The following is a 26,963-nucleotide window of genomic DNA, read 5'->3' as shown; positions in this document are numbered from 1 at the left end:
AATTTGGGAACGCTACGAGTCAATAATGGATTATGAAATGTTATCCCACTTTTAATTTGGAACCCATAATCTTTATAATGTGGGTCAGTTCTCCAATTTTTGAATTGATCCCGATTTCAACTGAATATTAATTTTCTCACCAATCTTAATCCTAATCCTGGTTCGAACATGGAATAAAAATCCTCACAAGAATTTATAAAAACTCCGAATATTTTAAAATTTATTAATATAGTACATATATTTTAGAATTGATTAATAATACTCAAATATCATGAATAATATTTAATATAATTAAAAACATAAAAACATTGTTAATAAATCATATCACAATATGAAATAATAAAATTTAAAAAGAGAATATTAAAGTACATACAAAATTATATTATTTCTAATAATTTAGATGATATTTATATATAATTTTTTTTAATAATATACATATATACATAAATACATGTGTGTGCGCGCGTGAGAGAGGATTGTGGATCACAGTATGGAATAAGAGGGGTGCGGGGTGTAATATCCCATATTATTAAATTTAGATTTGATTATTATAAATCTATTTGTCTAGATATTATTGTTGCCTCTAATTGAATATTGATGTGATTATGTGAATAGTTGTATGTGATTATACTTGTTTCGTGGATTAATATGGATTTTACAGATTCTGCGTCCTCCTTCTTTCTCTGATTCCGAGGACGGAATCCCTATAAGGAGGGTAGATTGTAGTGACCCGGACTTTTAAATATTTTTATTAATATTATAAATGATTTTCTTAAAAAGGAAAGGAATAAGATGTAATATTTTATTCCAGTTTAATGAGTTTTCAAAGTTTTATATTTAAACCCCGGGTTATTGTGTTATTGATAAATAATTGTATTTTCAAAACTGATTTTCATATATTGTTTTGAAAATTCTGTATGAATATTATGTGAATATATGTGTTATGTGATTAAGTGGTATTGGTGAATTTGTTTGTTAATTAGTTATGATTAATTATTAATATTACATGATTAATATATGAATTTTTGTGAATTTTGTGTTATCTAGTTTATTGAGCTGAATGCTCGTATGTGTTCGTATTCGTGAGATTTCAATTTCTATATGCTCAGAATGAGATATAGTTTATTTGGGTATTTTCATATTGATTTATGGAATGTTAGATGATTTTATAATCGATTTACGGATTTAATTGCGTATATGTATATTTATTTATTAATTATTTGACTTCCGTAAAACCGTCCACTCGTAACGGGGTAGCAAATTTTCTTCCCGGAAGTTTCAACAAAACTCACCTTTAGCCTAATTTGAATATTCCGGACATTTTTCGTGTTTTGACTTTTTCGATCCGGAGTACGGTTTTCCCCGTAGTCGGTCCGGCGGAGTTTTTCGGGTATTTTAATTGTTGATAATTATCTGGTTGTCTCGATAAACGTGAAACTAGATATTTTGATTCATCCTTATCTTGTAATAATTGCAGTGGGACCCGCATACTAATGACTGATTAAAAAGCCCCGTTTTGATGATTATCGTGAAAACCAGTACCGATTGGACCCCGCTTTATTAATATAAAGCTATTAAATACGTATTTTCATGTCATAAACGATCCAAAGGGGTACCAATTATTTGTAAATATAAATAGACTTTTCTATAGCTGATTTTCACCCGTAAAATCATTTCACCAGTTTCTCTGCACGAATACCGAGAGAAACCGAAGTGTGTTCTTCGTGTTCTTCGTAATCAAACGAGGATTTGGAGGTGTTATTGGAATCCGATGGAGGCGTATGAATAGTCAAAACGAAGCTCTCGACGCGTAGAATATAGTATAATCAACTATAACGCTGCAGATTCATCAGGTGATTTTACATGATTTTTACAAAATTCGAATTAAATGATTTTAAATTATGAATTTTTGCAAACGATTCCGTTTATGTGATTTGATGATTCTATGATGTAGAGCATGTTTTTCTCGTCGTTTTGGTATATTATATGTTGAATTTTGACTTCGATAACATAGAGAAAAGTTGGTTTGATTCTGGAAGTTGTGTTCTTGAATGTTCTTGGAGGTTATGAATGTTCTTAATTCAAAAAGAGGCGTTTTTAATCTAGGAATTCTGAGTTGTTTTGGTTTATACCATTAGGAAGAGCGTTTCAAGAGGAATATGTTCATATAATCAGATTTTGTGTGGGATTCACGGTTGAACTCGCCGGAGTTTATGAACACCGGCGGTGTTCTTGGACTTTCCGGCCAAAATCCGGCCAAACTACGTGTTAATTACTAAGTTTGATTATGGGAATGAGTTGTTGGGTGTGTGTACTACTGATCTGGAGTGTATGGCGAGTGGAGGATGCCGGGAAATGAATTTCCGGCGAGTTAGTGTGGTGGCCGGCGGCTTATTGCTGTTTGGTCACCGAAGTTTTGAAGATGGTGAAGTGTTTGTACTCAGGTTTTGAAACTTATGAATTACCCCCTGTAACTTTGAAAAGTTGCACTGTAAACCCTGGACAAAACTTTCAAAAGTTTACAAAATAAACCTTTTCATTTTAAAAATGTTTTTAATTTTCAAAAATAGTTTTAATTATTTCTTTATTCAAAAATAAATCTAAATTAGTTTGTTAATTAATTTTAATTAGTAATTAATTATTTTAATTAGTCAATTAATTTAAAAATTAATTGATTAATTATTTTAATTAATTATTAATTGATTTTAATTGATTAATTAATTGGATTTAATTAATCCTTTTTGATTTAAAAATTCCGAAAAATAGTTTCGAGTTTTGAAATATTTTTCTAAATTATTTTCAAGGCTCGATAATTGTTTATGAATGATTTCAAGTCCAATTTTGAGTATTTGGGACTTGATTATTTATTCGAAAAGTGATTCTTTTATCGATTTTAATTCCGAAAAATGTTTAAAAATTTCAGAAAATTCCCCGAAAAATCATTTTGAACTCAAGATTTGATTTGACCTCTATTGGGGTGGGAAACCTTATGTGTAATGTGTTGTCTGCTATTGGTTGGATGTCTTATGTGTCGATATAAGAGTGAGAAAACGGTTTTAAACATATCTTTTGATCCGTAAGTCGGAATCGAGTGAAACGAAAGAGAGATGAAACCTTATAAAGTCTATTTTAATATGACATAATAATATGATTGAGTCAAGAATGTGATTATGTGTTGTTAAATATGTAGAATGTGATTATATGTGATCTAATTGCTATAAATTGATGGTTACGTGAAGTACGTGTTTATGGATGATATTATAAATGTGATGAGTGATTTGTATGACATGGTGTTGTGTCCTGATTGATAGGGGATAATAATATATGGATTATAGGAATTAGAATTGGTTGACTGGTTGTTGATTGAGAATAGGTTGACAGGGGGATAGTCTTATACATAGACGAAACGATGTCGGATTTTCGATAAGGATTTATATGATAACTGATTGGTGATATGTTATGTGGAATATGATTGACTATATGTTAGAGTCAAAGCATGCTTATGTGTTAAGTGATATGTGATAAGTTTAAAGGGGTATATAAGTGGGTATCGATATACGTGATATGTATATGCGATATATTGTTTAGTGACTATAGTATTATCTTATTCTCGTAAAGGATTTGGAGGAGACGTGTACGCTCGAAGACGTCAGAAAGTCGGAATGGTATTGCAAAGCGAATAAGGGATGAATCGAGTAAGCGAAGCGATGTGGCGAATAGAGTATAGCTAGAGATGGTCTAGAGATTACGAAATGCATAGATTGTGAAAGTTGAAAGATGAGAATGAGCTGTGAAACTGGAGTCAGATTTAAGGCAAGTATCCTAAACCTTTCTCTTGGATATATTGCAAATATTCTGATCCATTCCTTTGGTATATGTTTCAAGTATTCATACCTTTCTTTTCAATGTTCGAAAGTGCGAGTATTCTGACCCATTCTTTCTAATCTTCAAGTTTCTAAAGAATTTCCGTTTTACAAATTAATTCGAAGTTCAGATTGTCATTGAAGCATGTGTTGCTCAGTGGTAGTTAGAGCTTTGAATGAATTGGGATCTTCTTGATTATTCAACCCGCCATTGTCATGCTGGTTTAGCAGGCTAAATTCAGTAAACTTAGCCGATAATGGAGGATACTGAATAGTTAGGGATTTCCTGAACTATGATTTATGAAAGGATGGATTGTGGCTTATGAAAAGTTGATTATCAAAGTTTGATTTGGAATTATTCTCTCATTGATATTGATTGGGTTTATGTTCTGTTGACCTGTTATCGAATTAGAGAATTGGATTATTGTTTTTATATAAATCTGTGGACCAGATGAGTGGTCATGTTAGGCCAATGAGTGCCTTGGATCCAGTGATAGAGCATGGCGGGGCCTGCTCGGGGTTAGTGCGGAACTGATCAGCTGCCTAACCTTGGTTTTTAATTAAAATGTGATAGTCCAATTCAATAATTCTCTTGTGAAGGATTGAATTCCTCAGGTTTCTATTGCTGCAAGGTATTGTGATTCTTTTATACAATACCTGAATTTGTGAACTCAGGTTGAATCTTTTTATATCTTGAACTCGAGAATTTCTGTTATATCACTTCAGAACTTTCATTGTTATTATTACTTGCTGAGCATTGTTTGCTCACCCTTGCTATTCCTTTCTAACCATTTCAGAAAGGCTTAAAGATGAGATGATTGATTGAGGTTGTGGATAAGGCTAATGCTAGGCGAGGAGACAAGGTTGAGGATCCAGTGGTCGAGGAGTGTTCAGGAAAGTTGATGAGGTTGGTGCAAGCTAGAGCTGTGCTATAGAGATTCAAGTGTAAGTCATAGCTGGAATAGTTGACAGTGATTCTTCTTATCGAAGATGATCTGATTTGGTAAGAGATGTTGTGTAATAATAGTGGTAGATTCTAATTTCAATACTGTAACCTGGATGCGATCCTGTTGCTTTTAGGGGGTTTAAATGTTCTCTTTCGAATCATTTATTAAAGTTTAAATGTTCTCTTGAAATTCTCTTATTATGGCTTTTAAGTTTGAAATTCAGGTTTTGAAATCATTTGATTTATGTTCTCATTCAAATCTTTTATTAAATGTTTTCAGGTTTGAAATTCTTTTGGTTTTATTATCTTAAAAAAAAGAAAATACAGGTTTTCAAAAGTGTTTAAAAATGGGTTTTATGTGGTGACGTCAGAATCCAGGCCCCCGGATTCCTGGACTGTCACAGTTGGTATCAGAGCGACAGGTTACAAGTTATTGAAATTTGAATATGGATTATAGTCTTAAGGTTTCTAGAAAAGAAAGTTGTGTAACCTCACATAGAGGTATGGTTAGACTATTTGGGAATAGTCTAGTGATGTGAGTGAAGCATAGAATCTGGTTAGACGATCAAGCTGAGTGTATAGGGTTAGAGAGATTTTGATTCCTAAGTTAGACATATGATTTCTAGTATGTTGACTAATTGAGATGATGAATTGTGAGAAAAGTCTAGAGTAGACCTAGATAGAAGAGTTTGATAATGAATGATTGAGTTAAGAATGGTGAAGATGCAGACTTCAGAGTATTCTGACTATACTGCATATTTGAAAATGGTTTATTGTTTTAAGTTGAAAACGATAAAGATGCATGGTTAATGGTATTCTGACCATGTAGGATATCTGAATGTGGTTTATTGTTTTGAGTTAAGATATTGAAGAAGGAGTGTAAGATATGAGTTATGTTGGATTAGAAGGGGGAGTTGTAGATAGAGGTTGATAGATGAGAAGTGAATGATAAAAAGTATGTGGAATTGAGTGTAGTTATTAGGGGAGATGTCGGTGAGTAAGTTAGAACGTTAGTCCTCGACGACAACGCTTTAAGCTAATCGGGACTTCAAACGACATCAAGGTGGGCCCATAACCCACAGGTTGATGATCCAGAAAATCGATGATATGCTACGCGTTGTGCTATGGACTTCAAAGGCAACTGGATGAAACATGAGGACGTGAACTACTTGGGCCAGACTTATTATGAACGATAACGTCTACGATGACATCTTACGAGGCTATTACGAGTCAAATCGATTGATTATCGAGAACGTTGAAAGGATGACATAAATCGAATAACGATTTCGTAAAGTAGAGTGGGAATTTGATAAGACCTTGGCAATACCTCTCTTCAACTAAAGATTCTTTTGATTATGTTCTTCATCAGTGAGTTATTATGATATCATTTCGATAAATGAGATCTTCAATTTCTCAAATTCTAAGATGACATTGATATTGACTATTGGTGTGAGTTGGTATTGATTTGATGGGTGATAAAGGTTTGATGTGAAAAGACAGTGATGTTCCTTGATATTGTTTGATACTCCATGACATTCCTTGATATTCTTTTATATTTCTTGATATTCTTGATATTTTTTTTTTTACATTTCTTCGCGATATTTGATATTCCTTGACAATCTCTGATATTCCTTGATATTTCTTCCATCTGATTGGGATGAACAACCCTACGTATAGGGGACACAAGGTATACCTGTCTGTGTGATAGGAGTTGGATGGGACGCCATCACTTGTGTGTGTTGTGATTACAAGAAGGTTAACAACCTTTAGTAGTGTCTAATATGGACACGCAACATTAAGTTCATTTGATCGTATTGATCTCCCAGTCACTCTTGTATTCCAATGTGACCTACTTTGAAAGCATCTTGTTCCTCCAAAAATCCCAAAGATTGATTCTTGGGAAACGAATTTGGCAATTGTGAAAGTTTTAATTCTCCTGTATTTTTAAAAGCTAAAGGTATGCCAAGATTGATCAAAAGGTGGATGACGATAGGATATTACGAAGTATGTACGTTTTAGTTTCTTCGGAGGATTCCGAGGACGGAATCCTTATAAGGGGGGTAAAATGTAATATCCCATATTATTAAATTTAGATTTGATTATTATAAATCTATTTGTCTAGATATTATTGTTGCCTCTAATTGAATATTGATGTGATTATGTGAATAGTTGTATGTGATTATACTTGTTTCGTGGATTAATATGGATTTTACAGATTCTGCGTCCTCCTTCTTTCTCTGATTCCGAGGACGGAATCCCTATAAGGAGGGTAGATTGTAGTGACCCGGACTTTTAAATATTTTTATTAATATTATAAATGATTTTCTTAAAAAGGAAAGGAATAAGATGTAATATTTTATTCCAGTTTAATGAGTTTTCAAAGTTTTATATTTAAACCCCGGGTTATTGTGTTATTGATAAATAATTGTATTTTCAAAACTGATTTTCATATATTGTTTTGAAAATTCTGTATGAATATTATGTGAATATATGTGTTATGTGATTAAGTGGTATTGGTGAATTTGTTTGTTAATTAGTTATGATTAATTATTAATATTACATGATTAATATATGAATTTTTGTGAATTTTGTGTTATCTAGTTTATTGAGCTGAATGCTCGTATGTGTTCGTATTCGTGAGATTTCAATTTCTATATGCTCAGAATGAGATATAGTTTATTTGGGTATTTTCATATTGATTTATGGAATGTTAGATGATTTTATAATCGATTTACGGATTTAATTGCGTATATGTATATTTATTTATTAATTATTTGACTTCCGTAAAACCGTCCACTCGTAACGGGGTAGCAAATTTTCTTCCCGGAAGTTTCAACAAAACTCACCTTTAGCCTAATTTGAATATTCCGGACATTTTTCGTGTTTTGACTTTTTCGATCCGGAGTACGGTTTTCCCCGTAGTCGGTCCGGCGGAGTTTTTCGGGTATTTTAATTGTTGATAATTATCTGGTTGTCTCGATAAACGTGAAACTAGATATTTTGATTCATCCTTATCTTGTAATAATTGCAGTGGGACCCGCATACTAATGACTGATTAAAAAGCCCCGTTTTGATGATTATCGTGAAAACCAGTACCGATTGGACCCCGCTTTATTAATATAAAGCTATTAAATACGTATTTTCATGTCATAAACGATCCAAAGGGGTACCAATTATTTGTAAATATAAATAGACTTTTCTATAGCTGATTTTCACCCGTAAAATCATTTCACCAGTTTCTCTGCACGAATACCGAGAGAAACCGAAGTGTGTTCTTCGTGTTCTTCGTAATCAAACGAGGATTTGGAGGTGTTATTGGAATCCGATGGAGGCGTATGAATAGTCAAAACGAAGCTCTCGACGCGTAGAATATAGTATAATCAACTATAACGCTGCAGATTCATCAGGTGATTTTACATGATTTTTACAAAATTCGAATTAAATGATTTTAAATTATGAATTTTTGCAAACGATTCCGTTTATGTGATTTGATGATTCTATGATGTAGAGCATGTTTTTCTCGTCGTTTTGGTATATTATATGTTGAATTTTGACTTCGATAACATAGAGAAAAGTTGGTTTGATTCTGGAAGTTGTGTTCTTGAATGTTCTTGGAGGTTATGAATGTTCTTAATTCAAAAAGAGGCGTTTTTAATCTAGGAATTCTGAGTTGTTTTGGTTTATACCATTAGGAAGAGCGTTTCAAGAGGAATATGTTCATATAATCAGATTTTGTGTGGGATTCACGGTTGAACTCGCCGGAGTTTATGAACACCGGCGGTGTTCTTGGACTTTCCGGCCAAAATCCGGCCAAACTACGTGTTAATTACTAAGTTTGATTATGGGAATGAGTTGTTGGGTGTGTGTACTACTGATCTGGAGTGTATGGCGAGTGGAGGATGCCGGGAAATGAATTTCCGGCGAGTTAGTGTGGTGGCCGGCGGCTTATTGCTGTTTGGTCACCGAAGTTTTGAAGATGGTGAAGTGTTTGTACTCAGGTTTTGAAACTTATGAATTACCCCCTGTAACTTTGAAAAGTTGCACTGTAAACCCTGGACAAAACTTTCAAAAGTTTACAAAATAAACCTTTTCATTTTAAAAATGTTTTTAATTTTCAAAAATAGTTTTAATTATTTCTTTATTCAAAAATAAATCTAAATTAGTTTGTTAATTAATTTTAATTAGTAATTAATTATTTTAATTAGTCAATTAATTTAAAAATTAATTGATTAATTATTTTAATTAATTATTAATTGATTTTAATTGATTAATTAATTGGATTTAATTAATCCTTTTTGATTTAAAAATTCCGAAAAATAGTTTCGAGTTTTGAAATATTTTTCTAAATTATTTTCAAGGCTCGATAATTGTTTATGAATGATTTCAAGTCCAATTTTGAGTATTTGGGACTTGATTATTTATTCGAAAAGTGATTCTTTTATCGATTTTAATTCCGAAAAATGTTTAAAAATTTCAGAAAATTCCCCGAAAAATCATTTTGAACTCAAGATTTGATTTGACCTCTATTGGGGTGGGAAACCTTATGTGTAATGTGTTGTCTGCTATTGGTTGGATGTCTTATGTGTCGATATAAGAGTGAGAAAACGGTTTTAAACATATCTTTTGATCCGTAAGTCGGAATCGAGTGAAACGAAAGAGAGATGAAAGCTTATAAAGTCTATTTTAATATGACATAATAATATGATTGAGTCAAGAATGTGATTATGTGTTGTTAAATATGTAGAATGTGATTATATGTGATCTAATTGCTATAAATTGATGGTTACGTGAAGTACGTGTTTATGGATGATATTATAAATGTGATGAGTGATTTGTATGACATGGTGTTGTGTCCTGATTGATAGGGGATAATAATATATGGATTATAGGAATTAGAATTGGTTGACTGGTTGTTGATTGAGAATAGGTTGACAGGGGGATAGTCTTATACATAGACGAAACGATGTCGGATTTTCGATAAGGATTTATATGATAACTGATTGGTGATATGTTATGTGGAATATGATTGACTATATGTTAGAGTCAAAGCATGCTTATGTGTTAAGTGATATGTGATAAGTTTAAAGGGGTATATAAGTGGGTATCGATATACGTGATATGTATATGCGATATATTGTTTAGTGACTATAGTATTATCTTATTCTCGTAAAGGATTTGGAGGAGACGTGTACGCTCGAAGACGTCAGAAAGTCGGAATGGTATTGCAAAGCGAATAAGGGATGAATCGAGTAAGCGAAGCGATGTGGCGAATAGAGTATAGCTAGAGATGGTCTAGAGATTACGAAATGCATAGATTGTGAAAGTTGAAAGATGAGAATTAGCTGTGAAACTGGAGTCAGATTTAAGGCAAGTATCCTAAACCTTTCTCTTGGATATATTGCAAATATTCTGATCCATTCCTTTGGTATATGTTTCAAGTATTCATACCTTTCTTTTCAATGTTCGAAAGTGCGAGTATTCTGACCCATTCTTTCTAATCTTCAAGTTTCTAAAGAATTTCCGTTTTACAAATTAATTCGAAGTTCAGATTGTCATTGAAGCATGTGTTGCTCAGTGGTAGTTAGAGCTTTGAATGAATTGGGATCTTCTTGATTATTCAACCCGCCATTGTCATGCTGGTTTAGCAGGCTAAATTCAGTAAACTTAGCCGATAATGGAGGATACTGAATAGTTAGGGATTTCCTGAACTATGATTTATGAAAGGATGGATTGTGGCTTATGAAAAGTTGATTATCAAAGTTTGATTTGGAATTATTCTCTCATTGATATTGATTGGGTTTATGTTCTGTTGACCTGTTATCGAATTAGAGAATTGGATTATTGTTTTTATATAAATCTGTGGACCAGATGAGTGGTCATGTTAGGCCAATGAGTGCCTTGGATCCAGTGATAGAGCATGGCGGGGCCTGCTCGGGGTTAGTGCGGAACTGATCAGCTGCCTAACCTTGGTTTTTAATTAAAATGTGATAGTCCAATTCAATAATTCTCTTGTGAAGGATTGAATTCCTCAGGTTTCTATTGCTGCAAGGTATTGTGATTCTTTTATACAATACCTGAATTTGTGAACTCAGGTTGAATCTTTTTATATCTTGAACTCGAGAATTTCTGTTATATCACTTCAGAACTTTCATTGTTATTATTACTTGCTGAGCATTGTTTGCTCACCCTTGCTATTCCTTTCTAACCATTTCAGAAAGGCTTAAAGATGAGATGATTGATTGAGGTTGTGGATAAGGCTAATGCTAGGCGAGGAGACAAGGTTGAGGATCCAGTGGTCGAGGAGTGTTCAGGAAAGTTGATGAGGTTGGTGCAAGCTAGAGCTGTGCTATAGAGATTCAAGTGTAAGTCATAGCTGGAATAGTTGACAGTGATTCTTCTTATCGAAGATGATCTGATTTGGTAAGAGATGTTGTGTAATAATAGTGGTAGATTCTAATTTCAATACTGTAACCTGGATGCGATCCTGTTGCTTTTAGGGGGTTTAAATGTTCTCTTTCGAATCATTTATTAAAGTTTAAATGTTCTCTTGAAATTCTCTTATTATGGCTTTTAAGTTTGAAATTCAGGTTTTGAAATCATTTGATTTATGTTCTCATTCAAATCTTTTATTAAATGTTTTCAGGTTTGAAATTCTTTTGGTTTTATTATCTTAAAAAAAAGAAAATACAGGTTTTCAAAAGTGTTTAAAAATGGGTTTTATGTGGTGACGTCAGAATCCAGGCCCCCGGATTCCTGGACTGTCACACGGGGCGAGAAAATTCTGAGTCAAAAAATTCTCCTATGTTTTATCCTGAATAAAATATTGTGGAATTAAGGTCTTATCGGATCGGATGGATGCACACCTGTTGGTCCCTGAATGTATTGCAAGAGGGTTGAATGCAATACTGATAATTTCAAATCTTAAATCAAAAATGAATTCAAGATTCAATCTTATCAGTTTACTCATTTAAGAACTTTGTAATAACACAGGATATTTACTTTACAAAATAAATATATTGTTTATTTTATGGTGTTGCTACTACCGCAAGAAAATGATTTTTCTCAAGTTCTAGTTCTCTCAGGAGCAGCAAGATATTCTCTATGGTCGACACTGTAGACAATATGTTTATAGCATCAAGATTTGTTGTCGTATAATAGACTAAAAGTGACAGTATGATTCTATGCATATCTTGTTGTCATGCGATCCAAACCTTGCTATCATTGCTGTTTGAACTTGTTGTCTTCAAATCTTGTGCCAATGTTGCTGTCAGATAAACTATTTGTCGTGACCTGCAACTAGCTATCTTCTGTAGGCTTGATGTTATACAAACGACAGTAACCCTCCCTTTATTCTTGTTGTCGTTCCCTTGTACATCTTGAGACTTGAATAATTGAATGAACTTCTTCCAAGTGTATTTTTGTTGTATGACAGTTATTTATGGAACTATAAAGACACATGGCCTGTTTGGGAAGAAGAAGCAGAAGTTGCTTCTTTTAAGAAGTTCTTGACCCGTTTCCGTAAATAAGTAGAAGCACTTTTAAGAAGTTAAGAATACTGGTTTCTGTCTCACAGCTTCCGCTTCTTTTCCAAACACTTTATTAACTTATTTACTTCTCACTTCTATTCCACTTCTTTAATTTAAGTAAGAAATCACTTCTTTTAAGCTAACCCAAATGGTCCCATAATCTAGTTGTGACAGTATGTTTTACTTAGAATAAACTAAGTAAATTTATATCCAGTTAAGTTGTCTGACATCTACTACCCATAAATCCTAACAAAATCTCCAAATATGTTTTTATGAACAATAAGAACAATTTCATAACACAATCATGCTGACAACTTAACTAACGAAGATCAGAATAGTTAAAACTTTGATTCTAAAAAATGTAGCTCAAACTAAATCATTAACAATAGAATGTTGCAATTACATAGAACAATGATTCAATTTAAAAGTGAACATGCTTGTTTAGACTAAGCAGATAGAGAAAAAATTGTACTTAGCTCATTTTTGAGCTTTTATATTCTCTCGTGCTTCCAATTTCTTTTTTCTTTAATTCTTTCAAGCACTCATGAAGGCTGACAATAAAAGAAACTTCGTTTGTTGTTTCCACATAATCTTTAATCTCTTCAATGCACCATCGCTCGAGTGAATAAGAGGTTGTACTCATTGTATCTTTGTAATCAAACCATAAAACATGTCCACTTGAGCAGCTTCTGTACTTAATCATCCCATCATCCTTTTTGAATTTCCTCCCCGGAAAGCATATATAGTTGATGTTCCTTTCTTCCCTCGGAAGTAATTTTTATTTTTGACATTTATAATTCAGAAATTCTAGAAAATTAAAAAAATATAACGGAGCTCTCCGAGATGCGCCACCTCAACGCCACATTTATAATCCACAAAATTAGAAAAATATAACGGAGGTCTCCGAGAGGCGCCGCCTCAACGCCCCTCGCTTTTCCTTTATATAGGTATATTGATGATTGATTGAGTAAAATAAATCAAAATTCATTAATCACCTATAAGAATATTGTAAAAATATACGACAAAAAAAACTCTCTCTAGAATTAGGTATTGGGATAAACTCTATCTAGCCACTCTTCCTTTTTCTTTTGCTTAGCAGCTGCCGGGGCTTCCGCCGCAAAACTCCTAACCTTTTATTTCCTTTGTATTTTTTCCTTCTTTCAATAAACCTTGTTTAAAGTTTTGATTTCCCTAAAAATCTTCCTTGTTTGGTAAGCTTGGTTTATTTTACTTAAGTTTTGGTATTAGTTTGTTTTTTCGGATCTAAGGATTCAAAACTTTTTAATTACTATATATTTAGATTTTATTTAAGATTTTAACCAAAAATATTTATTGTTAAACATACAAACCGTATAAATTATACCATATCACATCAAATTTATATGGTGTAGTTTACGTGATTTTTATACCATCACTATGCGACTGTTGTTTGATTTTTCAACCAAATGATGTAAATTGTGTAGACGATTAATATGCAGTGACATTGTGACATCGAAAAATCGCATGACCCTTGCCTGCGAGGATGTGGTGGTACTCGTGCATGCTCCTTCATTACATGTACAGTAGCCCGAGCTGCTTTTGACTTCTGCTTTCCTTGATTCATTTATATAAATATGTAGAATTATTTTTAAAAATTGAGAATACCAACTTTTATCTCAGAGTTTCTGTTCTTTTCCAAACATTTTATTAATTTATTTACTTCTCACTTTTACTCAACTTTTTAAATTTAAAAAGAAGTCACTTTTTTGAACTAAACACCCTGACCCAAACGGGCTGTGATTCTCTTTTTGTTATACAGTTACTGTGCTTTATTTATATTACTCGTAACAGTTTCTGTTGTGTTGTCGCGCGACGATCTTGCAGCCCCTATATCTAATCTATCCGGTAATTAAAATAGCATCAAAAATTGTAGTATCGCCTATATTTATTGTGTGGATTCTCTGAGATTCATAATCTCTATCTCTATCACTCCTAATAATCTATCCATCCCCGCCTGTCCTTATATATTAAATACACATGGATTTCTGATTTGCTGTGCCATTTCATTTGATTTGTCTTGTTTTTCTTCTTCATTTGTTTATTATACACACATTTTCAATTGAATTGGGTGATAATAAGACATGATTGCGAAAAATTATAATTGTTGTTTCTTGAATTGCTCTTTTATTGACTCATCATCGCCAAAGCTAGGGGTTTCTAGCTTCAATTCGTTTGATTGTAGACTTATTTGCTCCCGGGGCGCTGCAAGATCCGGTTTTTTGAAGCCTGTCAAAGCAATGGAGTCTTCTAAGACATTCCACATTGAAGCTAATAAGACCCATCAAGATGTTTCTGGTACCACTCTTGTATTTATTTGGATAAATTTATTTGTTATTTTTATGTTTTGTGAATGTATTTGTGATTTTTGAAAAAAATTTCATGGGATCAGGAAGATATATTTTGTGTTGTTTTGATCGAGCATCTTGAAAATGAATGTTGATTTTGAGGGTGGTTATTGGTGAACATGATTGTGGGATTGGCAGGTGGGAATCTTGACAAGAAATTTGCGAATGGAATGGCAGAAAATGTTGTGTGGCATAAGTGTTCGGTCCAGAAAATCGATAGGCAGGAGTTACTTCAGCAAAAGGGATGTGTTATATGGATCACGGGTCTCAGTGGTTCAGGTTTGATGATTTATTAAAATTTACCTTTGATCGTCAAATTTGTGTTTTCCATTACTCTATAATCAAGAAAAAAGCATTAAAAAAATGCCTTGTTATCTCATTCAAGTGATTACATTTAGGATGTATACACTATAAGATATTGATATATGTTTGGCTTTAATCTGTGGCTCTGTGATATATTGAAGGGTAATCATTATACAGATGGTCTAAATATTTAGCACAGATGGGTGTCTAATGAAGATAAGTGGTAAATGGTTATATTAAACTGGATATTGAAGAGTATGCTTAAACAGTTGCGTAATGACCACCATGGCCTTTTCTTGTCCAGTAAAGAGTATATTGATGAGCTACAGATTGAATTATTTGATCCCCATTTATACTCCCCGATTCTGTGTTCTGTTAGATAGAATGTAACAAGATGGGAAATTAAAGTACTTTTGGGATATTCATGCCTATTCCTTCATCCATTCGGTTCCACGTAAATTTGTTAGAGTTTTATCCCATTAATATACAGATGAACGTCCATTTGTTGCCCTTAATTATATCTTCACCAAACTTCTCAATAAATTTTTGCACCCTATCATATCTTTTACACTCACCTAATCCATCTTTCTGTGGAACCTTTATCTTCTTACATCATCTCATGTATCCCCCCAAACCACCCACCTAACACAGCCTTAGAAGTTAGCTGAAAAAAAGTTTTGCACAAAAGTTAGCTGAGGAACAATCTTCAGAAATGATCTGTTTTGTTTGGGAAGACTAATGTCATTTGATTATAGTCCAAAAAACAAACCAGATTGGTTGGCGTAATGGTTTTTTGATGGGATATTGTCACATTGGTATTATGTGGATACTCGTTGTCTTAACTATATGTAGTTGGCTTGTCTCACTTATGTTTCTTCTTTGACTCTTGGATTTTATGTATGAATTTTTTCCGATGATATACGTAGTTCACTGATGTATAATCCCTTGTAATGTAACTCAGGGAAGAGCACTTTGGCTTGCGCTTTAGCTAGAGGCTTGCACATGAGAGGAAAGTTGACCTACATTCTTGATGGTGATAATGTTCGTCATGGTCTGAACAAGGATCTCACATTTAAAGCAGAAGATCGTGTTGAGAACATACGAAGAATTGGTGGGGTTTTTTTTTTTTAATTTTACATTTAGATATACTTTGTCTTTATTCTTTTTCTTTTCCCAACTATTGCTCAAAGTACATAGGTTTTACGAGTTTCAGGTGAGGTTGCTAAGCTTTTTGCAGACGCTGGAGTTATTTCTATTGCTAGTTTGATATCTCCCTACAGAAAAGACCGTGATGCTTGCCGTGCTCTACTGCAAGAAGGAGATTTCATTGAGGTCTGTCAATATGAGCCACTGTACATTTAGGAAACTCCAGGGATGAGAATTAAATTTTTTTATAATTTGTTGACTAAACAAACTTGCATATTGGGTTTGTAATTCGCAGGTTTTTATGGATATACCTCTCCAAGTGTGTGAGGCAAGGGATCCAAAGGGTTTGTACAAGCTAGCACGAGCTGGAAAGATAAAAGGTAAGTTATGTGAATAGGCAAGGACAACGTAAAATTGAAAATTCTTGAATTTGTTTTTTCCGTGCCCAACGAAAGATAAAGTTTTAAAAACATAATGATATCCACTTCTAAATCATTTTTGAGTGAGAAAAAATAAAGGTAGGTAAGTCAGCCATCTCCTTAAAATTTACTAATGTTAATTTACACGATATTCATTCAAAATAATATTGTTATTTGTATATTTTTCTAAAAGTTATGTTTTAATTGATACGATTCCTATGCAATGTTTGGGTTTAAAAATCTCTAGTGGCTTCTTTATTTATTAGTATATCTGTAAACATCTCCTTAAGATCTTTAAAATAACTGTATATATTTTAATTTTTAAGTGGTAATGTGCTGTTTTCTAAATACTTAGGCTAAAATACAATTATTGTTTTGTCTATAGGAAGAAAATTATAATTAGGAAGTAGGAACTGGAGACCATTCATGTTGGAATTTGTTTTAGAGGTGAATTGTGATTATTAATTTTCTAATGTGACAATTTTTACGTCATTCATCCTCTCCAGTCTCCTGTCCCCCAGGAGAGAATAAGTTCTATCAGGACCATAGTTATACTTTTACTGTTTTACACCCTCCAGTAGTGTTCTTTTATGTAGATGACCTGGAAGTAACTAAGGGGATCAGTGAATAGTTGTACCCACTAGATCGGTTATCAGAATTGATCAAGTTGCATCATCTTTTAACATGCTGTTAAAGTCTTCTCTATACACTTTGTTCTTGGAGAATTTGTTTCCTCGAAAAGTGTGCTTGTTAGTTCATCTGTAATTGTTCAACAAATTTTGTTTGCAGGTTTTACAGGCATTGACGATCCTTACGAGCCACCACTAAAATCTGAGGTATGCATGCTCTCTCCAAGAGACATATTGGATTCACTGTTCTAGAAAATAATACTCCTATATTATAAGATACAGACTCATGAAGATAATATGTGAAAAGGGTTGCTGACTACTTTTTCTGGTTTTTATGGTTTGCAATCTCTGCCTCTTAATCATCTTAACTTAGTGAAGGTCATTTTTTTTTTGCACCACTACAGAAGCTGATGTATATTGCGAAGCTTTAAGTGAGGTAGTTTTATCCTTTTAATTGGTGAATTTCTGTATACAGATAGTACTACAGCAGATGGGAGAGATATGTCCGTCCCCTTCTGATATGGCAGATGTAGTCATTTCCTACTTGGAGAGGAATGGCTACCTGCAGGCTTAAATAAGCGATACAACAGGTCTCTCCATTCAGAGCTCCTGGAGATTCTACAACGAATAGTAATCCAAAATATTCAGGCTAGAAATCACTAGTTTTTTGCGTTTGTGGTCCAATAAAATATGACATCATGTTAGTTAATTGATTGATTAACTAATCATGTCGTTGTTATCTAGACGTGTTTGTGTTTTAGTCGGATGTAATACCAGATTAGTTAATTCATCCGATGGGTATCCTAGAACCTTAATAGATTAGTTAATTGATTCATTAACTAATCTTTAATGGTTGTGCGTCCCGTCTATTAAGAATGTCTGGACAACTCTTGTGATATTTACCCAGTCTACAAAATCTGTAATAGTAAATGTGGCAAGCAAGTGTTGTATGATAAATAATCTTGTATTATATCAGTCTTTTATATATTATAATGATTTATGTCCAGGTTGCTTATTAATTTTACATCTCATGTTCGTGGACTAAAAATTACCATTATGTTTTGGCAACGCATAGTTTATGCCATTTTAAAATGAATATGTTCTGGCATAGAGTGATGGAGGTTTGGGAAGCTCATGTATGTGCTTTAGAAATATACAATCATTGCAGTGGAAGACTGTATTCAAAATTGTATAATGCACCCAATGATTTCTAAGTGTGGTAGATGATTGATTTGTGGCACAGGAGACTTCCCTAGAATCTAGAATTCGATGATTTAGTGTCAAATCAAAAGACTATTTGGATATGTGGATTGTGGCAGGGGAGAGTTGCCACTCACTTGCCCACAAGTATAATGTTGATGTCGAATAACATACAGCGAAAATGGCGGATCAATGTTTTAGGTAAAACTGTTGTAAAAGAATCTCGAGTGAAAGCTTCATTGTTTTTACAATTTAGGCTTATATGTCTTACAAATGAGTACATATTCTAATAATTATCGGAATAAGCTAGAGTCGAACCTGAATGTCCGCGAAAAGCAAATGAGAAAAGTGAAAGCTTCGTTTAGTTACTGGGAACCACTTGATAAAGGAGTTGATGAAAAGAAAGAAACTGGAGAAAGCTGAATAAAAGGAAAGGTTGGTTGGTTAGCCTACAATTTTTCAGAGCATCTTGTATAGATTGGGACATTATAGCTCTACATCTATAGTTGAGCCTTGTAGTGATGGGCCTAGATGGGTAGGCAAAAAAGAAAGTAGATGATCATGAAATGGTAGAATCGCCTTTTTGGGTTTGTAGATTGGGTTACTTTTTTTTTTTGGTGCGGCTCTGTAGCGGGCCTCTATATGAAGTTTGTCCCTTAAAGTTACACTCTTCGTCTACCCCATATATCAGATTACATTTTGATCGTAAGTTACTGTAAGCCATTACCTTCAGTCTTAGAGCAAAACAAATAGCTGAAAATGGTCCCAAACTACTATTTTATAATCTAAAATGATAGATCATATAATGTTTATGTTTCTTTTTCTAATGTCATCTGATTTAGCGTTTTGAAATCTTAAATACTATTTCATTTAGCGTTTTACTCCTAACATATGACATCGTAGCATATTTTGTAGTATTTTTCAGAATTAAGTGTAACATGAAATAACATTTCTTTTCAAAAATCAAAATACCTAATAAATTATATTTTGGATCATCTCACCTAACTTTATTATTTTGAGTATGATTTGTGGATTTTGACATTCAAAACTTTTCTCGAAAATAAACGAGCTATCGTTATACATCAATATCAAAAAGTTATTCTTCTTGCTGGTGTTTTAGAGTCACATTCCTGAGTAAAACACTTAACTGTTAGATTTAAGATATTTTCAAATTATTTTTCTCTTAATTAGAATATGATTTTGGAATGACTTCCGAACCAAACACCTAATCAACGACACATCTAGCCTACAAAAGCATAGTTGTATCAATTCGTTTTATAAATGAACCAAAGTTAAACATAATTTAAGAGTTAAACTTCTAAAAGAAGTGCCCTGTCAAGAATTTGTGTTCGGCTTAATATCAATTATCCATACTTATATCTAGACAGAAAAATTTATCCACGCTTATAAACCAAATCAAATAAGTCTATGCTTTACACGAGTAAATTAATTTATTTGTTTAAGAACATTTTCAAATATGTAACATCTTCAACTAAAAATTATTAATACATAATATAAATAAAAATACATAAATTATATATAAAAAGCCAAAATTATTCCTTTTTGTCTACAAATATACCCAACCTCGTTATATTTGTCTTAGATCTACAAATCCATAAGTAATTTTTTAGAAAAAAATTCACATTATTTTTTATCATGATATATTTTATTTATAACAATCTAAAATATTAATAATATATTATATTTAATATATAATCAATAACAAGCCTAAGATTCTACAGAATTAACAAATTTTGTATAATTACATACATGAACAATTTTAGCCAAGCAGAAGGAGATGCTTTAATATTCACGTATCCTCGTTGGTTCTTTCAATCAAATTATATTGTATTAGCACAAAAAATTGTAGCTATGTTTATTGCGTATAGGAGTCTTTTATGCATGATATATACACAGCATTTCTCTTCATCTTCATCCTAAAACAAATTTTGTTTGATTAAAACTTCATAAATTTTATTTTGATGCACTAAAAATATGAGCATGGATAAACTTTCAAATTCATTAAAATTCGATGTATATACCATTATTCTCGAAGCATATGTTATGAAAATTATACCTCAGCTATCCTGCAAAGTTCATATTGGTCCTGTTTCATCTATCTAATTTCTTAAAACTAAGTTATTTAATTTTAAAATATGTACGTAAATAGTTATTTTCTTTGGAAATTAAGTATATTTGTATATATAGGCAAATAATCAAATACAAACCAACTCTTGAATACAAATTAAACACCGGCTTCTCTACCACTATTGATAACTACATATATCATTAATTTATACGACGCCAATCACGGTTTTATATAGTATATAAACAATGATTTTTATTATTCAAAATTAAGAAAATCTACTTACTTATACTATTTGAGATTGATTATAAATGATCAATTTCGATCAAACCCACAACAATTAATTTTATAAATTACAGGATATATTAAATATACTGTAGAAGCGTCTTGTGATTTAAAACAATAATTGTTATACATGATGATTACTGTGTAGAACATAATCTTTAGCTTGTCGGATGTTTAAAAATATTATTGCTAAAAAAAAAAGTTAATTTTGAAACCATTAGATTATATTTTATCCAATTTTGAAGAAGAGGACTACAAGAATCTACTGAAATAAAGACTCTAAAGTAACTTAACTCTATATAACATAATTTTATTAACAATATATATATATATATATATATATATATATATATATATATATATATATATATATATATATATATTGGAGTACATAAAAACATTGGAGTATTGGAGTACAAAATCATAATTTTTTTAGTTTAATCATAAATAATATCTCTGATTATCCAAATTTATATATAACTTATCATTTATAAGTAGTATTAAACATAATAATCAAATAATAATTAATATCTTTCAATTTTAAAGAGCATTAAGATTATTGTTCTGCTTAAAAGTTATATTGCAGAACATAATGTCCTGTGATTTATAAAAGTAATTGTTTTATCTTTTGATTACAATGTTTATGTTGCCGAACATAATCTGGAGGTTGTCGGATGTTTACAAATATTGTAGAACAAAAAAATTAAGATTTAAATGATTAGATTATATTGTATCAATCTTGTACTCCAATACTTCAATATTTTTTGTACTCCACATCGTACCGCACTACACTGTTCGTAAAAAGATTCAACTGTGAATTTTGTCACAAATTAAAATTTTGCATTTTATGATGCTGTACAGTACGGACCGTTTATGTGATTTTTACAAACTCTAGTTAAATAATACGCGAAAACCCTTAAGAAAATGAGACGACGGAGGCCCTATAAGTTATCGGATGATCATTTCTTTGCAGTTTTTGATATCAATCACAACGGTATTAAAAATTAAATATACAAAAAGATCAAGCCTTTTAAAAAACAGAAAACAGATCGCTGTTAGCATCCTTGTGATTTGACCATCTTGCTTAATTAAATTATTAGCAAACCTTCATTTAAATATAAAATTCAAAGCCCCACCTCCAACAAGAAATGGACCTTTAATCTGCCTTAGATTCTTGTGATAAAAAAGTCTGCAGTTGAGCAATTAGCTGTTTCTGTAAACGGCATACTAATTTAGATATATTATGGATGACAATAATATTTATGAGAATATTTTCGGTGATGTTAATTAAAAATAGTTGACTAAATTGGACAAGTAAATTATTGTGTATATTTAGTATATTTATAGGACATCTTATTTCAATGGTCTTGGTTGTATTATTTAACTATATTTTAAATTTAAATTGTTATAAATATAATATATTATTTTAATATGATAACATATGATACAAAATTTTGCTAAATGTCTCCAGAGGTGGGCCAAATATATCCAATATTAGGAGGGTTGCTAAAATTACAAACAACAACGGATGATCATTCTCTCTGCCTGTGCGCTTACAATTCGATCTCCATCTTGTTCGGATTGGGGTTAATTATCTAGTTGGTCGGACCTAATGTATCAAGTTGATCACTGAATTGAAAACAGTATCAAGATGGTCACTGAAGTCACCATAAATATCAAACAAGTATCTCGAAATATGAGTTCAAGGAGTAAAAATATAATTTATAGGGTTTTACACATTATTTTTAAATGTTACCACAACCAACTAAAAGGTTATGATTTCTAGTATTTATGATGATATATTTAGATTTTATCAAGTTTATTTATTATTTATTTTTAATTATACACTTATTTTTTTGTTTTAATTAAAAATAAATAATAAATAAACTTGATAAAATCTAAATATATTATCATAAATACTAGAAGTCATAACCTTTTAGTTGGTTGTGGTAACATTTAAAAATAATATGTAAAACTCTATAAATAATATTTTTGCTACTTGAACCAAGGCCGGCGCTATTCATAGGCCATTTACGCCATCGCCTATGGCCCCAGGAGTAAGAGGCCCCAAAATTAATTTCTGTTAGCATGTATATGTATTAGTATATGTAAGAAAAAATAATTTCATAATATGAATTGAAAATTAAAAAAAATTAAAATTAATAATTAAATCTTGTAGAAAAACTAAATCTTTTTGTGTGATCAATTTTATCAAAAAAATAATTAAAATGCTAGTACTAGAAGTATTAATCATGTTTTTTTACTAATTTTATAAATACTTGACATGAATTCAAAACTTAAAAATATGTAAATGATTGTTTTATGAGATGTAACTATATTGAATATATATGGTGAACATAAGTTCCGGTTCTAACCAGGTTTTCATGAATTCTTATTTTGAAATAGAACCTTAAATAAATTATATAAATATATACAGATTATATAATCAATTTAATTTTAATAGATATAGTATTTAATTGTGTTTGCTTCTGATTTTAATATAATTATATATTTTTATTTAGAATAAATTATTGATTTTATTAATGCCTAATTCTAATATATTACTTAAATCATTTTTACATATCAAATTATAGATTAAAATATTAATTTTATATACTAAGAGACATAATCAATAAAATTAATAATATAAAATATTATATATAGTAGTGTGTTGTGGGTATTTTTATGTTTGTAATATTTAAATATTGAAAATTTTGTATTTATATTATTAATTTAATATTATTTTAAAAAAAAATTAAGGCCTCGTTTTATTGATTTGCCTAAGGCTCCAAAGTTTCTTGAGCCGGCCCTGACTTGAACCCATATTTCAAGATACTTGTTTGATATTTATAGTGACTTTAGTGACCATCTTGATACCGTTTTCAGTTCAGTGACCAACTTGATACATTAGGCCCACTTTAGTGACCAACTAGATAATTAACCCGTTCGGATTGGGGAATTAAGGATTTTCTCGGATACTGAACATCAATTGCGATATCAGATTTTTCGCATTTTTTTGACAACCCTCCATGCGTACTAGGGGTGATCACGGTCTGGTTTAAATTGCAAAATTCGCATAAACCAATCTGATATTAATCCGATCCAAACTGAAACCAGAATGAGGTTTACGGTTTCGGTTCGACTAATCTAAAAAACCGTGGTTTGAGGGTTAGTTTCGGTTTTATATTAAACCTACCCGTTATAAAACCGAACCCCGCACACAGACACACACATAATACACACATATAAAGATTTAATATTATATATATGTACAAAATTTTATATCTATATAAATATATTAACTTTTTAATTTATACTTGTTGGTTTGCTGTTATACTGTTTAGAATTTTTACTCTTTTTTTTTTGAACTAGAACTTTTACTCTTTTAGTTTATAGGGCAACTGCATTTATATTTTTTTTCATTCATTCTAAACTATTTTTGAAGCAGTTTTCAATTAAAATTTGACACTACTCTTCAATTGATTCAAATTTATGTATTTTTTTTAGACTAAAATTTGTATTTTAATTTAACTATGTGAAATTGTGCACTTAATGGAGACAAAATGATAATACAAAATTTTCTAGTATTATTCGTGAATCCTTATTTCTGATTGATTATAATAAGCCATAGTTATAAACCGATCAATCCGTTTAACTGAACCATCAAAAACCGCACCGCTTGGTCCGAGTTAGTTGGTTTGTGGGTCACGGGTTGGTTTGAAATTTTAAAAAACCGATAATGTATGGTTTTATTCTGGTTCTACCTCTAACCCGAACCAAACCGGACCGCGATCACTCCTAATGCGTACATAGAGTCTCATTATTAGCTCTGTGAATTGAAGCAACATAAATTGCCAACTATATTTGAAAAAAACAATCGGAAACATTGTCTAGAGCACCTACCATTTACCTATCCTATAAACACTTATTTAAAAATTATTAAAATCTATGATACATACAAAATAAGGTATCTATTTCTCATTCAAAATGTGATATTCCTTTTGTTTATGATTATAGTTAACCTCCTCATGTTGACTATATTTCGTCAACTTCTAGAAGTCTGTAGTAGAATTTTACATCATTTATTATGATATTGAAATAATATATTTTATTTATAACAATTTAAAATAATAAATAAATATATATCATTTTTAAAATATACACAGTCAATATAGACAGTAAGGTTGAAACAAAATATTTTACATGTCCGACGAATTTTATATAATGTCTTAAATATCCAATTTAGCCAATTATTTATAGCTAACACCATTAATGATACTCTTATAATTATTTTTTTAACATAATCTCTATAACTTTTATTTATATTATGTATTAATTATTTTTAACTAATGATTTTACGGGGTTGGAGAAGCTATAACAGTTTTAGCTAAAAAATGATCGGATAGTATAAAATTTATCAAACTCATAAAATATATTGCTACGATGAGATTTACTATATTTCTTGGCTAATTTTGAAAAATGATATATTATATAACTTTATCACATATTCAACTAGTATAATAATAAAATATAATATACACACACATGTTGGATATTTTAATGTAATTGAATTAAGTAGTTGATCAATGTAATCATAATGTTAAGCACATCGAACAAGTTAGGAGGCCGGTATGGAGTGTATGCTTTGTTCGAGTTTATTATGATTTTAGTGTTATTGCTTATGAGACATGTTCATTGGTATTAGACACATCCAACGGTAAAGAAGTGTTTATTGTTGTCCACTGACATTAGACGCATGTATTAGACAAATCTATATATTGGATTAAGATGTGTCTATTGTCAAAAGACATTTATATATAGATGTTACATTGATCAGTTCAAGATATATGGTGGTTCATTTGAAATACACAACAATACACATTCTCTATTATTGCATAATTTCTTAATTTATTTAATTGAATTATTTGATGAAATACAAATAACTTCAATCATAAAGTGTTTACGCAACTTCAGAAAAATTCAAATTACCATCATATGTACAGCACAACACGCCCGGATTATATCAAGAAATAACACGAAAAAAGTTATCATATACTAGCATAGTGTACTTATGAAATATACAAAATCATAAAATGGGGGAAAACCTAAATAGATTTCTTAAATTAAAATAAAATTAAAATAATATAGGAAAAGGGTGTATAAAAAATAATATAGGAAAAAGGTGTATAAAATCATAGGAATAAAATCATTTACGTAAAAAGATACAATTATGTTTTTATTTTTATATTATATCCAGCTTCCAAAATCTTGTACAATTGTAATAATTTAATAAAATAATTAAAATATAAACTATATTCAATAATTAGAAGTCCGAATATTATAAATTATTACAACTCTACAAGATTTGGGAAGCTGGATATAATTTAAAATATAATTTGATAAATCATTTTTAATTTTTTTCTTTTGAATAAAAGTTTAATATTAAATTTTATATAGAACAAGAAATTTTCTAAAAGAGATAGTAAACCTATACTTTATATGCACCTTAAAATACATATCTAGTTGTTTGAGAAAAAAAATATTAAAAAATGAGAGGGAGAAAGAATATAAGTTTTTACACATTTTATGTCAAAAAGAGAAGCTACTTTTAAACTTACGCTCATCGTCGTAAACGAATAAGCACATACTCTTACAAATTACAGCAGGTGTTAAAAAAAATACGTAATTTAAAACCCATGTACACTCTAGAAGAAAATTTTACAGATTTGTATTTCTCAAACCGGAGTGATATGATGCCACAGTAGTACATTATATCAGTCTTCAAGCTTAGACATAAAGAGAGAAGCGTAGGCCCATGCATCAAATCCCAATTAAAAACATTCTTCACTTGGAGCCGGTGACTCTTGTCGTTTGAAATGAATGCTGGTTCCTGGGACATTAAGAAATTACTAGTTATTCTCTCCAAATTAAGCTTTTAGCTTTCCACGAGCACGTTACAATATTAAACTCTTAAAAGCAACATTTTTTTTAATATATTTGAAACATTATGAAGTTCATGTACAGCAAATGGCCGTTGTGCCCTCTCATGCAAAGCCATGAAGTATATACATGGTAGTACGGTACAAGCCAGAGTACGAGAGCATAAATGATACTCTAAAGTGTTTGTGCTAAAAATTTTATTTGAAAAATAAGGGTTTATTTCTGGAAATAAGCAT

At 31.1% G+C, this 26,963-nt stretch overlaps 1 protein-coding gene and 1 long non-coding RNA gene across 4 annotated transcripts; both read left to right on the top strand.

The window, feature by feature from the left end:
• The first annotated feature begins 519 nt into the window (after positions 1-519).
• Positions 520-11,017, top strand: LOC135151203 (uncharacterized). Its single transcript, XR_010289805.1, has 4 exons — positions 520-1,853; positions 3,619-3,813; positions 4,661-8,216; positions 9,982-11,017. It is a non-coding gene; the product is annotated as an uncharacterized LOC135151203 (long non-coding RNA).
• Positions 11,018-14,091: 3,074 nt separating this feature from the next.
• Positions 14,092-18,222, top strand: LOC108215080 (adenylyl-sulfate kinase, chloroplastic). 3 transcript variants are annotated; one of them, XM_017387416.2, is made up of 8 exons: positions 14,092-14,219; positions 14,526-14,669; positions 14,858-14,998; positions 15,984-16,133; positions 16,236-16,354; positions 16,464-16,548; positions 17,377-17,423; positions 17,692-18,222. In XM_017387416.2, exons 2-8 carry the CDS (start codon positions 14,612-14,614, stop codon positions 17,788-17,790), a joined length of 699 nt encoding a protein of 232 aa, XP_017242905.1. In that variant the 5' UTR covers positions 14,092-14,219; positions 14,526-14,611; the 3' UTR covers positions 17,791-18,222. The 3 variants fall into 3 exon arrangements, with proteins under 3 accessions (XP_017242905.1, XP_017242903.1, XP_017242902.1); XM_017387414.2 differs by having other exon boundaries at positions 14,133-14,219; positions 14,522-14,669; XM_017387413.2 differs by lacking the exon at positions 14,092-14,219 and having other exon boundaries at positions 14,226-14,669.
• Positions 18,223-26,963: the final 8,741 nt, after the last annotated feature.

The sequence above is a fragment of the Daucus carota genome, chromosome 3, assembly GCF_001625215.2.
Source record: "Daucus carota subsp. sativus chromosome 3, DH1 v3.0, whole genome shotgun sequence".
In the NCBI taxonomy this organism is placed as follows: Eukaryota; Viridiplantae; Streptophyta; class Magnoliopsida; order Apiales; family Apiaceae; genus Daucus; species Daucus carota.
Note: the sequence above shows the minus strand (reverse complement) of the source record. Positions and strands in the feature narration are given on the sequence as shown.

Excerpts from the sequence above, each read along its gene's own strand:
- LOC108215080 (XM_017387413.2), top strand. The coding sequence starts at position 14,456 with ATGATTGCGAAAAATTATAATTGTTGTTTCTTGAATTGCTCTTTTATT. Across the intron at positions 14,999-15,983 it reads CACGGGTCTCAGTGGTTCAG|GGAAGAGCACTTTGGCTTGC; the intron begins GTTTGATGATTT and ends AATGTAACTCAG. Across the intron at positions 16,355-16,463 it reads AAGAAGGAGATTTCATTGAG|GTTTTTATGGATATACCTCT; the intron begins GTCTGTCAATAT and ends TGTAATTCGCAG.